Source organism: Varanus komodoensis, unplaced genomic scaffold (assembly GCF_004798865.1).
Source record: "Varanus komodoensis strain SLA01 unplaced genomic scaffold, ASM479886v1 scaffold60, whole genome shotgun sequence".
NCBI classification, from domain to species: Eukaryota; Metazoa; Chordata; class Lepidosauria; order Squamata; family Varanidae; genus Varanus; species Varanus komodoensis.
The window spans coordinates 452,293-469,133 of record NW_025336223.1 but is presented as its reverse complement, the minus strand read 5'-3'; the positions used below and the strand labels follow the sequence as shown (position 1 = coordinate 469,133).

Below are 16,841 nucleotides of genomic sequence, written 5' to 3'. Positions count from 1 at the left end.
CACCAGGTCAAAATCAGGATTTTTGTGGATGTGGGAACACATTTGCCATTTGAAAAGGCACACAATTTTTTCTCTGGGTTCTTGTGTGCCTGCCATTCAGTCCAGTGTGGCCAAATTCCTCTTGTCAATTTCACCCTCTGCTTCAGACAATTTATCCCCAGATGAAGCTCTTCCCCACAATCAGATTGCAAGAAAGAAATGATTTTCCAGGTCCTTGCAAACATGTGAAACATGTATTCATGAGCTGTTTTTTGCTTTTTTGGGAGGAGGGATGTCTTGAACTCCTGTGCCGCACCTCAGGACAGTCTGTCTCCTATTTAGCCAAGCAACCTGTCTCACCTGCTTGTCAGTGTCTCTGCTTCTGTACTTACTATACTACAGAAGGCTTGGGGTTTGGTTTGAATTTTTAAGACTTCTTCGCACTGCACTGAAGTTTACCCCCTTCCAAAATGCCTTCTCTTCTGCCAGCACCAGCCACTTTCCCCCTAGCCCTTCTTGCTCGAAACAGGGGATCTAATGCAGGGAAGGGGGAAGTTTGTTCAGGTAGGGTTGAAGCTGAGGACAAAGTTGACAAGGACAATTGCAAGAGGGGAATCTGGCTATGCCGGGTTCAGTGGTGCCTACGTGCTTTTGTGCACAAGATCCTGAAAAAGCACCAGCACAACAAAGGGCGAACAGAGCACCGAAGGCCATTTTAAGCAAAACTGAAAGCATGACTCAGAGAACAAGAGCATGGTGTGGGGGCAAAATGAAGCAGGCATATTGAGGGTGACGGAACTGTAAACTGAGGAGAGGAAAAGTGGTATTTTGTCAGGTAGCCCTGCACCTCCGTTATTATCTTTAATATTTTACCAATTCTTGCTTTAGAAATTATCAATTCTTTTTATTTATCAGCTTATCGAACATCTCTAAGAATAAAATATCTGATGTCAGGCAAATTAAAGGTGCAAGTTTGTGTTTCGGCTACCTTTATTATTTCAAATACTAAATTACAATCTGTGAAGGAAAAACAGAGAAGATCAAATTCAAAGAAGATCAAATTTAATCCTAAAGTAATCATAATTTTTTCTCAACTGTTAAACTTCATTTGTTCAACTCATGTATAAAGCGAGTCATGGTCAATGTCATTACTGTGGAAATTGCTAAACCAGACTACACATCCACAAGCTGCTGTGCACAGTGGTTTGGCTCTCTTGCAATTTGTCAATAGAACACATTGGTTTTTGTGTGTTCTGTACTATGATTTGCAAACCACTATACTATTTGTCCAGATTGCATGTAACAGCAAATGATGGTTTGTCCTTAATTAAGAAGTGATGGGAAATCAAGGAGGAGGAAGAGGGGAGGAAGGGAGGAGAGAGGCAGCAAGCACAAAAGTATTCCTTTATTACCAAACCACAGCCTGATGCATAGGCCTGACCCAGAGTGTGGGTAGCATGTGCACAACTTTAAATACACAAGTACACATGTCTCAGAACCTTAGATTAGGCCACTGTCTTCAGACATACGCTCTTACATGCATGTATGTTGGTCCCATTCTTTATGCAGCAACCCAAAAGCCATGCTTTCACATGGTGAGCATTTTGCTGATCTCTGGGCCTTTGCCAAATGTCCAAGCCTGACGGCTTCTGGTACCCTTCCAGATTAAGGCAGTAGAAAATTCACTGATTTTGTATTAATTTAAAAATGCTTCTGGTGATGCATAATGACAGAATAATCTATTCCATGGCTCCACAGCAGCCAATAGAATTGTCAATAATTTAACTAGAGCTACAAAGACCACAACAAAACGTTTCACATTTCATCCAGAAGAGGGAAATGGCATGCACACAGAGGAAAAACACGTTCAAGTCAATCCCATTTCAGTCTCAACAAAGCACTAGGTCTACACTGTATAAAACCTATAGGAAGCATGGATCTGTTTCATTAAATCAGGATAAAAGCTAGATGCATGCAAATGCGTGCATAAATAAATGCATGCAAAAGTTGCCTTTGGCATATGCCAGAACATCAGCATAAGTGGCAGGCAGAAAAAAGGGAAAAATGCAAGGTCCAAAGTGAAAGTGAATGATACACCCAGCATCTACAGAAGCTGGTTAAGTGGGGATGGAATATACAGCCAATAAATTAATTTAAAACTAAAGAATGAGAGATGGATAACAGAGGGCCAGCACGAGACAGCATGTATGGTAATGAAGGTCTTTTTCTGACATTAAGTTTAAGGTGGCATTCTATTCAAAATGTAGCTTTGAAATAACATCCTTGCTTTTCAACAGGTGAAAAGTTATTCTGACATTTTACCCAAGATTTTCACCAAGTAATCTGACTTCCCTCAAGGTATAGTAAAACAACATTAAGTCTGACCTCTAAGGTTGCTACATGTATTTTTATATGAAAATAATATTGTCAATATCATAACACCATTATACAAATCTATCACTAACTGCACTATCTACAGTTCTGGCCACCACATATAATATTAAAAAAATTATACTGGGAAAGGATTCAGAAAATAGCAAGCAAAATGATCTGGCTGAAAGAAGTTTGGAACAAATGCTAGGGAGATTCCATGTAGGAAAAAAAAAGCAAGTAAGGGGAGACATGACAGGTGTATTAAAGTTAATGTATGGTATGGAAAAAGTAGGTAAGAAGTGCTTTCTTTTTCATTCTATTATAATACCAGAGCTAGGTCATGTAACGAAGCAAAATGATGAGAGATTCAGGACAGATAAAAGGAAGCGCCCCTCTCACAGCACATGGCCCAACTGGGGAATTAATTACCATACAAGTTAGTGATTGCTACCAATTTTGACTACTTTAATAGGGAGTTAGACAATTCCATGTGGGTGTGGGATGCTGGGATTCCATTCCATTCCAGTCTGTCAGGATTCTGCCACATTTCTTTTCTGGTAAAAGCAGCAGCAGAATGTAGCAGATTCCTTTCTCTTATTCCAGAAAAGAATTGCACTTTTTTCAGGTTCCATCATTTACACAAACTGTCATTTGCACAAATTGCTGGAGGAAGGTCTTGATATTTGCATAAATGTTATATTTTTTAAAGTATTGTTTATTGGCAATCCTGCACAAGTGTGCAAGATCACAAGATCTTTCTGCTAAATAGACCCACAGAAGTCTATTGCCCTCTTGTAATTATCTTTATCAGTTTTATCCTCTCCACCCACTAAGCTTTTTCCTAGCAGAACCATATTCTCTACTCTAAAACATGGATCCCCAAACTATGGCCCGCGAACCGGATCTGGCCCGCCAAGCCCATTTATCCGGCCCACCTCAGAGGTTTTGGACTCCCCACGCCCGCCACCTGCCTTGCCACCTGCACGCTCGCCGCTGCCTCGTCGCACGAGACAAGGTGGCGGCTTGCTCACTTGGAGATCATTTTGGACTCGCTCGGAGATCTCCAAGTAAGCAAGCCCCTCGCTGCCACCTCACCGGCCCAGCCCGCTGCCTCCGCCTTTCAAATGGCCCCCTGTTGAAAAAGTTTGAGGACCCCTGCTCTAAAAGAACTTGTCAATTCCCTCCCGCTCCCTACTTCCTTGGAAAGTGCCAAAGTGGAGGATGAAATTGACAAGTTCTTGACAGGTACAAAACATAGCTCTCCTCGGCTAAGTAAATCCAATTCGTCACATTTTTTTGCCATGATTAAGGTACTGATATTTGACAAGCACTCAATTAGATGCCTCTCAAATTGTTAGCAATTTTCTCCAAACTAGTATGCAGACATGGATTTCAAACCTATTCTTAACACTGCAGGCAATAAAGAGAAAAAGCCATTCAAGTTCATCCCAGCAATATTTTATCACCTACCTGCAGGAAACTGCTTGCTTCTACATGGAGAGCGAGGGTGACGTTGATAAAGATCACTTGATCCATAGAGGTCAAAACTTCCCATGCTCAGCAGTGTAGTCTTCTGCATAAAATCCACAACTGCCAAGCCACTGCAGTTTCCAAATGCAACTCTGAGAAAAGAAACATTCCTCAAGTACTCTGATATCTTTTTCAAAGCAGTGAAAGTATGGCAGATTTTTCTAAAATTAGGACACTGGTAAACTAAAAAGGAAGCTGAAAGCAACTGTCAAGAGCATTAAATTGCTTTCAAAACCACATTAATAGAAGTTCAGCTAGAAGGCAGCACTGAATATCTGAAGTCACCAGCACAGTTAATAAACAGTGCCAAGAAAGGTATCAAAATAAGGCTTCCTTCAGAAATTGAGTCTTGCTTAAATGAGGAAAACAGAAAGGAACACAAACTTGCATATAAGAAGGAATGCTTTAACATACTGCAAAGGGCTCATCACTAAGAACATCAAAACCAGTGACAAGTCAGAAGCAGGAAACTGGCTACGTACCACAGAGCAAATCAAGTAAAGAAATAGTGAAGGAGAATAAGGAGATTTCAGAGGAGCTGAATTAATTTTTTCCAAAGAAATAGGGCAGATTTTCTGATAAAACTGATATTTTCAGGAAGGAAACCTGCGGAACTAAGGCAAATAGTTGCGACCAAAGCTCATGTTTTAGACCTAACTGACAAAATGAAAGTGAATAAACCACATGGTCCAAATACTATCCATGTGGAATTTCTCTCACCATGCATAGCTGAAGTATGAGGTTCACTGCCACAAGATGTGGTGAGGGTCACCAACCCAAACAGCTTTAAAAGGGATGAAACAAATTCATGGAGGAGAAGGCTGCCCATGGCTTTTCCTAATGATGGCTATATAGTTCTTCCAGGGTCAGAGGTGTTATGCCGGGTATGACAGTTCCGGAGGAATATGAGCGGGGGGACGTTGCTGCATCCATGGCATGCCGTGGGCTTCCCAAGGGCATCTGCGTGTGCCTGTGGCCTGTTTTTGTGTGGCTTTCTTGAGATGTTGGCAGGGGCAGGCAACCTTGTGCAGTGGTCACATGCATTTGTCCAGAGGCTGCTTTGATGTACACAACAATATGCCATGGGCAACACACTACAACAGACCCCAGACAGATGCCATCTGTCATGTTGTTCTTTGACTGCAAGAAAAGTGCTGCCAAGAATAGCAGTACAAACACCTGCTTGGATAAATCTGTCTGAAAAAAGAAATATTTCATCTATTGTGTGAAATATTTATTACATTTATAAACCATTACCTTAGCCCTTCAGGGCTCTCTGGGTAGTCTACAATCCAAAACAAATATATAACAATAAAATGCATATGACAAAAGTTCGTACAATAAACATTCGTAAAGCAAACTACAATAAAATACAAGATACTCTGACAGAAAGCTACAACAAAATTACCTCAGGCACAGTAGTGACAAATATATCAGGTTAACTTACAATCCGTATGCTGAGTTTGCTGCCAGGCTTGTTATTTGTTGGGGAGGTTCACCATCTGCCCATACCAACTGAATAACCAGGTCTGCTTGGTACCCGGGAGGCATCCTCACAGCACGAGTCTTGACACTAAGAAGGAAAAGGGAAACAGTGACTTAAGTGACAAGGCTACACAGTGAGAATGGACTTGCATGGATGAGAACATTTCCCCCTCCTACAGTCCTTGGGTACAAAGAGCATGCACACCGGCTTGTTATGGAGTTACCTTCCAAGGACTTCTTGCAATTCTACACATTTCACTTGGAAGTAACTCTGACTTTGTTTAATGAGGCTTGTACTCCTGAACATTCATAGAATTGTGGCATACATGTGCATAAGATTTCTAAGTTTTCCCATTTATAATATTGAAGATTACAATACTAAAATGTAAGATTTCATCTTGCGTTTCTTACAACCAACCAAGTCATACTGTTTTTATATTTTATTTTATCGGGCTTCTGAGAACATGGAAGAATTGTGCTCTTCAATTGTGTTCTTTATTTTCATTGCTTCCTGGCCCAACGTGGGGGTTCACAGTGAACAGCATTGATTTCCTGCAACAAACTCCATTATCTAGACTCTAGACAAACTACGAGTCAGAGATGGGTATAAACAAACTTATCCTGAAGTTTCTGCAGTCTACAAATGGCTGGAGGAAAGTATATGCTTTCATGTTTTCATCCATGCTTGGTACTGGAGAAAAGGCTACTTTCGTAGCAATGGAAATCACAATGCTCTTTGCTTCCCTTGCTTGCCATGGGACACAGACAGGAGTCAGAGACTCGCAGCATGCCATTGAAAAGACCAGTAAGCATGAGGGACCCACAAGTCACATCAAAAACTGTGAGCAGTTGTCACTGTTAGGCAGAACAGACATCACACACCAGAGAGATGAAGACTACCATGGCTCTGTGACAGAGCTTGGGCAAGTAGTTGAGATGCATCCAACATCATCCCCCACATAGTTCTGTGTAACTTTCAAACTGGTGCCTCATAGTCACAAAAAAACAGGAGTGTTCAGCAAATCCAGTCAAAAGACAATTTAACCCTATGGCATTCATCTATGTCACCATGGAGTTTTACCTGTAGAGTAACATTATGCTCAAAATTCTTCCAGGGACCTTAGAATGAGCTGCTGGGGTGCATGCTGATGGTGGTGAAGGGTGACCTAAGGCATGAAGATCATCAGACAACACCTTTTGTTGCCACAGAAGCTGATGGCACCACACACATCTCTACTCACTCCAAATGGATTTGATTTTTCCTTGTGTCAACCAAGAGGGATCCCTGGTGGAAATGGCTATAGGCTCACATAGCTGCAAGGTTCTTGCACTGGAACTGTAACTGCAGTTCTGCTTCAGCAGATAACAGCTGTTCTTACAAGAAGCTGGCAAGATGAAAGCCATTGGCCAGAGGTATGATGAGGTGACTGTGATGAGCATAGCACACATGAGTACAGAAAAGGATCTGGGACATATTTGCACTGCCATGTGTTAGGAAAATTTAGATAAATCCTGGCAGAAAAATGTTTCTATATACCTTTGTGTTATAAAAGCAAACCTTCACCTCTTTCTCACAAACCACCAGCTTTCCAAGTCAGGTCACTGTTTACTGTTGCTGTTGCCTTAAGAAGATGGCATTCTTAGCTAGACTGAAAAACCTCACTAATACAGCTGTGTTCTTATCAGCTGTAGAAAAACTGAAATAACGGTGTTCATTTGTTTCTGAACAGACCCACCTAACACCTAGTCTCACAGAGGCGAGCCCCTACTGAGTGTGTTTGTCATATCAGACTTCCTGAAGGGCTCCTCCATCAGACACATTTGCCTGTTTAAACAGACAGACCCCGCTGACCTGAACTGTCAAGAATTTGCTAGAGTGACCTATCAATACAGCAATCAGTAATAATTTCCATACTATTGTTAGCAGTATTTCTGATGGTTTAGAACAGGGGTCCTCAAACTTTTTAAACAGGGGGTCAGTTCACTGTCCCTCAGACTGTTGTGGGGAGGGGTGGACTATAGTTTGAAAAAAATATGAACGAATTCCTATGCACACCGCACATTAAAAATTAATTAAAAGTATTGAAAAAGTAATTAAAATTAATTAAAATTTAAAAAATAATTTAAAAATGTTTGCTCTGCTCGTTCGGGCTGCAGCAGAAGCCCAAGATGAGGTGGAGAAGAGCATGTCCATATTCAAGGGACATAGCTACAATGTCCGTGATCGTGCTGGAGGGGAGAGACGGACAATGGACCCCCATCCCAGTCTCTCTCTCTGTTAGGCAGGAACCTCTTTCTCTCTTTAGAAATATAAAGCAGAATTAGTACAGTTCATCCAGGAGTGACCGCGGCCATGTTCCCGCACGAACATGATTGCAATCGCGACCTTCTTCCCTGCATGAACACAATCGCAACCGCAGTCATCTTCCCCCCTCCCCCGAGCACAACCGCGATCATCTCCCCTGCTCGCGGTCGCAGACAGACCTGTGGTCACTTGCTGTGAAGCTTATGGAATAATGGCCCTAAGAAAGTGCAGAGCAAGCATGGTGGTAAAAAGAAGGTGCAGAGCAGTAATGAAGGTGACAAGAACGTGCAGGTTTTTCGCCAAAATTGAACCTGCAGCGAAGAGACAAAGAAGAGAGGAAACCCCTGAAGGAGATCTCCCCGATGTTCTTATGGAGGAACAATAGCCTCTCCCCCACCTAGGTTAGTGTTCTCTACTGTACTGCACTTTGTTGTTCTTTGTTACTTTGTTTCAAATTGTTGTGATTAAAAAATATATTTGCAGAACGGATTAACCTTATTTACATTGAACCTTATGGGGAAATTTGACTGGGCTTGTGACCAATTCGGGTCGCGACCAGAGTCGTGGAATGGATTAAGCTCATGAGCCAAGGTACCACTTTATAAGAAACTGTGCATGAAATGTTTGTGAAAAAGGGATATACAATCTATTATTAATTCTAAAGCATTTATAAACTGATGTGGAAATGGGAACAAATAGGTGCTTGAAAAAATCAGAATTTTCTAGAAAGACAGAGATCCACCTGTATCTTATTCTAATTATATAAAGCATGCACAGCTTTTCCTTCAATGCAAACAGGAGGTGTAGGGAGTCCAACCTGGATCAGGACTTCAGCCTGATGATTAAATGATTAAAGAATCATTTATGATTGAATGATTAAAACACTCTATGCCAGTGAAGCACCTTGATCCCTATGAGCCCTGCTGTACCTGCCATTTACTTGTTTAAGAAACCACTGAAGCAACTAGTAGTTTATCAATGGCGTCTCAGCAACTTTCAGTACCACTGACCATGGTATCCCTCTGGGTTGGGCTTGGGAGGCACATTGTTAAACTGGCTCCAATATTTCCTAGAAAACTGATCTTGGAAGGTGATGCTGGAAGACATCAACAAAGCCCATAATAAAAACTGATAAAGCAGCAACAACAGCTGGCATGCTAGGTGAAGGCCAAAGTCAAGATGTACGCGATTCAGAAGCTTGCAATGATGGAGCCTGATGCTCCCTTATTTTTTCCACACAGAAAACTGAAGTAGCAGCCTTAGCAAAGTGCCAGGCCATATGCTTTATTCACAGAATCGCCCTAACACAGGCAAAGAAAGCAGAAGAAGAGCCTCTTGCCCACCCCCAGGGAAACGCTGGAAGACCAGGGAAACCCATCAGAGCATGGAATCAAAGAGACTTAAAAGGCCAGACTTATGCTATAGGGCATAAAAGAGGTCAGGAAGGATGCACTGAATAACTGCATCAAAAACACTGGATATGTTCAGAGAAATTTGGAATGAAGAACTTTATATTTTGTAGTTATGAGTCTCAGACTCATCACTGCCCTCATTTGTGAGGGTAGTCTCAGTGGCATGAAGGAGACACAAACTAGATTGCAAGGGGTGACGAGCAGAAAAAAAAAAAAAATAAGTGTTGGAGATGCTGTTGCCCAATCCTCTGAATGAAGACACTGATTACATCAATGACCTGGAAGAGGGGGTGACGAGTCTGCTGATCAAATTTGCAGACAATACTAAAATGGGGGTGGTGGCCACAACTGAGGATTCAGAAGGATCTGGACAGGCAATGGAAGTGGGCAGGGGACAACAGGAAGGCATTCAACATGGATCAGTCCAAGGTTTTGCACTTGGGGCATAGGAATGGGTGTCACAAGTACAGGGTAGGGGAGAAGTGGCTGGAGAGCAGCAATTGTGAAAGGGATCTTGGAGTACTGGTTGACCGCAGGCTAAACATGAGTCAGCAGTGTGACACAGCAGTCAAGAGGGCAAATGTCACCCTTGGATGCATAGCCAGAAGCATAGCTTCTAGATTACTGCCACTCTATACTACTCTGGTGCGCCTGCAACTAGAGTATTGGGTTCAGTTCTAGGCTCCACATTACAGGAAGGATATAGCCAGGTTGGAATTGGTGCAGTGTAGGGCCACAATCATGGCGGCCGGATTGCAGGGAAAGCCATATGCAGTGAGACTGAGCTCCATCTGTGAGGGTGTTCAAGGATAGGCTGGACATTTACATGGTAGGCATGTTCTGAGTGGAGCTGGGTGGAGCTGGTGGTCAGACTAGATGGCCTGGGAGACCCCTTCTGACTCACTCTGTTTCTATGTTTCTATATCACAATGAGGTAATCAGCTCTTTCTTTAGAGTCACCAATAGCTCAATAAGATCTCTGTGTGATCATCTGTATATTTAGAAGCCTTCCAGCTTTTTCTCATGAGCTCCATCCCACTGAAGAGCAGATGGTTTTCAGTTTTAACTTTTAGATACTTGAAGATTAAAAAACACTTTAGTTAGCTAAAAAACACTTTAGTTAGCTTTAGTTAGCTATTGCTTTAGTTAGCTATATGTGGTGTCACTCTTGCTTATTAGTTGTCTACCTGTGCTCTAATGCAGCCAAGCTTCAAAAAGAAAGTTGTGACAGACTGAATCCAGATCACTTCCCAGTTATATTCTCTGCTGCCCATCCTCCCTAAGAACCAGCTGTTTATGTTTGTATGACTTCATGTTAGAAGTTCAGCCTTACTATTTAAAAGGTTAAAACTATTCTACAAGCGCTGATAATGACAGATGGTGATTAACTCAGTTGGCTCCTTTCTTGCTGTGTACATAAATATTTTAAAAAAGCTTTTCTAGAGTTCACATCTAACAATATGAGACTGGACTTCAGTAAATTCAGTAAAGACCAATGAACTGGAAGAGAGGATGGCATTTTACATATAAACATGGTTTCAATACTAAATCTATCACTAAATTAAGTCTCCTATGTTTACAGACTCCCATTTAAGATTATTTTGCTTTTAAAGTATCTTTCTGATTTGGTTAGTATTGCTGTGTAGCTTTCTTAGGGATGCTTTACAGATGATCTACAAAGTGTACTTCTTCCTCTTTGAGAAGGTGTACTCCACTGTACTCAAGCCTGAATAGTGCAGAAGGCTTCATATTTTTCCTTAAAAAATGATTTGGTGAGCAGAGATGGGAAAGGAGAGAGGGGGAGAGAATGCATTTTTGAGGTATAGATATCATCTATCGAAGCTAATGCAAATTTTTCTTCTCTTGAAGATTACCTACGGTATGTTACTCTATGCAAGCTTGAATTTGAACTGAACTCCAGAGAAAGTATAAGATCATGTCATAGCTGTGCCTTAAAATGTGGGTGGCATAGCCATATGCTTGAAATAAATACTGGAAAAGTAACTATTTCTCAACCCCACAAAATCCCCAAAGCTGTCATGTCTTAGAACTGTAAGCCCCAGAAATTCAGCATGTTACATAAAAGGTCATTAGGAACCCAAGGAATTAAATACATAATCAAACAGGTAACTGGTAACAATAAGAAAGATATGGTATATGTTTGCAAAAGGTAACTTGTAAAGCAGGTGGAATAATATCCAAAAAGAAAAACTGGATTAAACCTTATGATAACAGATTGAACCGGGTTATGGGAGAGATTAAGAGCAGAATCCTAAGCATGCTCAGACAGCCAAAAAAAGTCCTACAGTTCATAGCATTATTCAGCCAGCACAAGATTGCACCCAAGAGAACATAAAACTATATTCTTCTGTGTCAAAGTAACCTCACAATTTTTGCTTGCCGTTAGTGAGCAAAAGATACTGAATGAGATACAGACATTAAAAAGTCTGATGAATCGATGCCCAGAAAAATATGCACTCATGTTCAATTAATAAACTTAGAGTAAGAAATTGTTTCTGACCTAAAAGATAAATTTTTAAATATTTGTATATGTGCTTTGATCATGAAGGATTTTTTTAAGAAGTCAAGAATCTTAGGCCAGATTTATAAAATCACAGTTTGTGCTGGCAGAATGAATGTGGTTATATTTCAGCAATTCAGCTTGATTTGGGGATGGGGGGGGGTGGGGGGCAGACAGCCTTTTTGATACTGAAACTCCTTGCTTGTGATTCTGACAAACAATTCTGCAGAGAAGTCTTAGCAAAGTTCTCTTTAGCGATAGCAATTAATTCTTAGAAAATATAACCTCCTTTGCTTTTAAATAATTCAGTACTTGTATTTTATATGGAAATATACAGCTGCATCAAGAAAGAAATGAATTCAAAAATTCCTGAACTAGAACTGTCAATACAAGACCGGGACTGCAACCTGCCAAACACTCCTAGCTATACATACACTTCGTTTAAAGATGCATTTATCTACTGTAGAGAGTTAACAGGCAGCTGAAGGCTCTCAGAATACTGAATTAAGAGCAGACAGCTCAAACAAAGCAAAACCATCACAATTACTCCTCATACCTAAGCCACTGAAGAAGGCTGTGTAGTTGAAACACCTCTGGCTATTAGGCCTTCTGTTCACAGCTTTCACCTTAAAGCTGCTCTGTGGCTGTGTACAGATTTGTAAGACTGCTTGTCATTAATATGCTAGGTAACAAAACATTAAATTTAAGCACTTAAGGGTGCGACCCTATCAGTGGTCCTCCCATGAGCATAGGCTCCTGGTCCTGCTTCCTTGCAATTCAGCTTGATGGCTAATTTCAGCCATCTACTTGAGGCACTTCAGATCAAGAGCAAACGGGGTTGGACTGAAGTGCTGAAGGCACCTCGTATCAGTATCCTCTTTCCTGCTTGCCACTCTGTCCCCTTCACCCCCTCTCTGAGGTTGATTTTCCCACCTGGGAGAAGCAGCCAGCTGTGAGAAGGGAAGGGATTAGACTATGACTCACCGGCTCCAGGTTCAGAGTTCTGCCTCTAATCTTGGATCTGGGGATCCAAAGTATTCTGTCTAGGGCCCATAGGACTGCGTTCTAAGTATTTTCTTTGTCTCTTTGACCCAAAAATATTTTGCTAACACTCTGCAATGATGGAGCATTGTTCCCAGGTGGCATACTATGGAAAAAGTGCCAGACCCACTGGAATGTATTTCTCAGGATTCTAGAGAAAATACTTTACATCCACAATACATGTAAAGTACATCCGCAGCTGAAGGATGATGCTCTGTCATGAGGGAGACTTATTCTGAAGCCATTATGTTCAATTAGGTGAGGTGGCACAGTGACCAGGGTGTTAGACTGGACTCAGGAGATCTGGGTGCTCGTCCTCACTCAGCCATGAAGCCCACTAGGTGACTTTGTTACAGTTACAACAAGGTGGCTGTAAAGGTAAACCACAGGGGAGGAGGACTATGTAAGCTGGCCCATGTTCTTTACAGTCAGAGGAAAGGCAGGAGATGCACACTCAGTCACCATCCTCTTTATCATGATCCGTCAATGAGTATGGTGTTCCACAGTATAACACAAGCAAAGGAGCAGGGGAGAGACAGACAGCACCCATCTAAACTTTGGCCCACAAGAAGACGATCAAGGGAGGTAAGAATAAAATGTCGAATAGCCTAAAATTATTTACCTGAGGCATGGACTACTATCCTTCGTTTCTTCAGATTCCACAGTGTTTGTACTGCCTGAGAGATCTTTTAAAGATGAAAGATGAGAAGAGGCATTTGGAAATGGAGTGCTCATTTCTGCCTCTGGACTAATGGTGTATTCTGCTTCACTTTGAAGTTGTACTTCTAAAGACTTAAGGAAATAAAAACCCAAGTTATTTTATGAAACCAGTATATATCTGAAAAGAATATTAACAGAGAATACACATTATTGGCTCCTGTACCTGTATCTATACAGATGAAGAACTTATTGTGCAATCCTATGCACATATACTGAGAAGCAAGCCCCAAGAGTTTAATGGGGCTTACTCCCAGAGCAGACTGTACCATATTGTGACTGCAGAAGCCCAGGGCCCTGGAATAAATGCCAGCATTTGATGTCATCAAAATCCTCCCTTGTAGCCAAATAAATGGCCTGTCAACAAGAGGGAGATTAAATGAAGTCAAAAGTCTTGAAATGTAGGCTAGTTCTGATGTTCAAGGAAATGAAAAGGTTTCCTGCCCCCTAAGCAGAAGAAATTTCTATAGCTAGGCTAGAGCTAGGACCCCTGCCCCATAGCTCTAGTATTGGTAGCAACTGGAAGACATTTTGGTGAGGAGTTATGTGTGAATAGGTAGTTCCCAGCATGCTGCACAGGCATTAAATGTAGCTACAGAAAAGAGTTTGGTGAGAAACCTGTAGGTGCTCCGTCAGGTAACTACCTACAGGCACTCTGAATTCCTTACCTCATCCTCAAGATAAGGATGTTTACATTCCCTTTTACTAAAGTTAAGTAGGACAGCTGGTCTTTCTTTCACCTTCCCTCTTCTTGACTCCCAGGAAAGGGGGCTAGCTTGTGTATGGTGGCAGCCTTTGAAACAGAGGGAGAGAGGAACTGCAGAAAACCCATGGCAGCCAGGAGTGGGGACTGGGCACATGAGAACTGTAGCCTTCCTAGTCCATGTGGGTGGAATGCATGTCCTGTGCAGACTGGGACCGGAAAGATTTGACACTAATGGAATTAAGAGAAGGAAAGTCAATGTCCGTATACTGTTAAACAGTCTAATCTCTTAGACTAGGAGTGCACAATCCATGGTCAGTGGGCTGCATACTGCCCCCCAGGGTAACCCCTGTTGCAGAACTGACAAATAATTTTGCTATAATTGTTATCTGAGCTTTTTGTGTGGTCAGGAAGGAAATCCAGCACTCTGAATGTGAACAGCCAGTATGTCTCAGAGGAGATGCTGCTGAGAGACCTCTCTGGCCCTCTCTGCATCAGAACTGCCACTGCTGAGAGAAGGCATGCGATGTTTTTGTTGTGTTTTGTGTTTAAGCAAGTGCAAAACAAAACAAATGGTGTAGGGGAAGGGAATTAAACCGAAGTGGTGAATTGATAGCATGTGATGTTTAAACAAAAGATCAAACCGTGAAATAGAAGTCCCTAGTTTACTCAGACGCAAGGCAGAGTGTATGTAAAGATAGTCCCCCCTCCCCCGACTCAACCTCAGCTTCTGGAAGAAGTTCTCCTTGGGAGGAGGGCCTGCCCACAAGGACCCCTTCACTTCTGAGCAGCCTGCCTCTGCAACTGTGCAGTGATTGTTCTGGCCTGCCTCCTGAGACTCTGCCTTCTAAGGCAAGGTGCTTGCTCAGCCTCTGCCACAGGGGAGGAGTTCCCCTCCTCCGGCAAGGGTGGATCCACAAGCATCTCCCCCAAGGGCCCAGGCTCCTCCTGGTCCACCTATCTGCCCTCTGGCATTAGCTGCTGCTGGATGTAATTTATCTCCAGGAGCTCCGCTTCTTCCTCAGAGGCAAATACCTCTGGCAGAAGCATGGCAGAGACTGTCTGGAGAATTCTCAAGGGATACGTTTTAGGCAGGACCAAAGCAGTACTCATAACTGTGCTCAGTGTCAAGAATAAAGTGATGGATGGGACTGGTGCCAAAATGGCCAGTGTGAGATCTGTAGGCACCAGGGACCCAGCTGGTTCTAATGTTGGCTTTACTTCTTCTCAGAAGCTTTCTAGTTCATTGACTTATTAGGCAGCCTGGGGATCCTATGGCATGAGGCTGGCGAGAGTGAAACTGGAAGTAAGTGTCTGAGGAGCCTAGGAGGGCAAGGTACCTTGGCCTGGAAAGCCCCTGAGGAAGGGAAGATGACTCTGGAAGCAGGGGCTCCTTCTTATCTGAGTCTTTTCTAGAGCCTGAGAAGGGGGTTGATGGCAGTATATGTGGCATTCTTCAACTCATGGAGGCGAAGGTGACAGCCTCAAATGAACTACAGTGACCATATACTGACAGCTATGGTTCTGAGACAAAGATGACAGGATGTCATTGATAGCCATGGCGTCAATAATATGTGGATTTGGAAGAGGGGTAATAAGAGAGGCTTCAATGGCCATCCTTCAGCATACAGGGCTGCCATGATTCTCCCCGATCATGCTGAAAAGTGGTGCTCCCAACGTTTGGCAAAGCAACACTGAGAATGTTATGCTCTGGATGTCTTCTATACTCTGTACTCCAAAGAAGATCAACACAGAGCAACACAACATTGGGTAGGTCTGGAAAACAAGGAGGCATTCATTACTGAACCACTGATGGTGCTGTTTATGCAGGAGGCTCTCAAGACCTGGCACCCTCCAAGGAGTTGCTTCAAGTTCCCTTACATCTCTGGCTGTGGTTAGAACAAAACCGACTGAGAAGGTGAGAGCAGCTCCCACTGACCATGCAACGGAAGGGTAAGGGTGGTACTCCCACCAATCACACAGAAGCTATAGAGGTTTTAGTGTTTTTAGCAAAAAAAAAAAAAAAAACCACCATTGTCCAGGTTTGCACGATATGGCAAGCTGTGCTGCAAAAGTAACTATATAAATTCCACACACCCCCCCCCCCACCTTGGCATGTGATTGTCAGAAGACATGGTGGGAGACATAAAGCATTATGGCTTATTTCCCCCACTGTGCACATGGAACCTGGGTTATTATCTCTCCTATCTGATATTTATGACCACATTTCAACTATTCATCTATTTCTGTGGTAATCTGGAATCTCAACTGCATTTAAAAACTGCCCATCGAGCCTTCAAATAAGCAAAACTCACACAAACTTACTGATATTTCAGAATTAACTTCATGTTTGCTGAATCTGTAAACAACAACATATCCAGAGGCTCCTGCTATGCAGAACACTCTACTTTCTGGACACCAATACATCAACTGGATAGCAAAAGGATCCTCTTCAACTATTTCTCCTGCTGATTTTCCTTCCAGCTTCTGTTTTTCAAACACTTTTGAGGTCTTCAACTTGTACAACATCTGCAGGGTAACTGTGAAATGTTGAGAAAATCCATTGCGTTAGATTAAATAAATGATTAATATTAATTTGTAATTAACACAATCACAGACTTTTTTAGTATTGGAAGACAGAAGGGTAAAGTACTGCAAAAGTAAATAGTACATAATTTATGTACAGGATTGTATGTATTATTTTTTTCTCTGATCTTTTTCAATAAAGGTGACCAAAAGGAGACACATAATGCACTAAGAGACATAAGGCCTTAC

At 42.2% G+C, this 16,841-nt stretch overlaps 1 protein-coding gene across 1 annotated transcript in view; it reads right to left on the bottom strand.

The window, feature by feature from the left end:
- The window catches only part of STXBP5L (syntaxin binding protein 5L), a 109,086-nt gene that overhangs the window by 37,180 nt on the left and 55,065 nt on the right, over nt 1–16,841 (bottom strand). Inside the window, exons 15-18 of the mRNA XM_044449686.1 lie at nt 16,392–16,606; nt 13,269–13,438; nt 5,330–5,455; nt 3,823–3,974 (exon numbers count right to left, since the gene is read on the bottom strand). Coding sequence (XP_044305621.1) covers nt 3,823–3,974; nt 5,330–5,455; nt 13,269–13,438; nt 16,392–16,606 — 663 coding nt within the window. The remainder of the gene's footprint in view (nt 1–3,822; nt 3,975–5,329; nt 5,456–13,268; nt 13,439–16,391; nt 16,607–16,841) is intronic.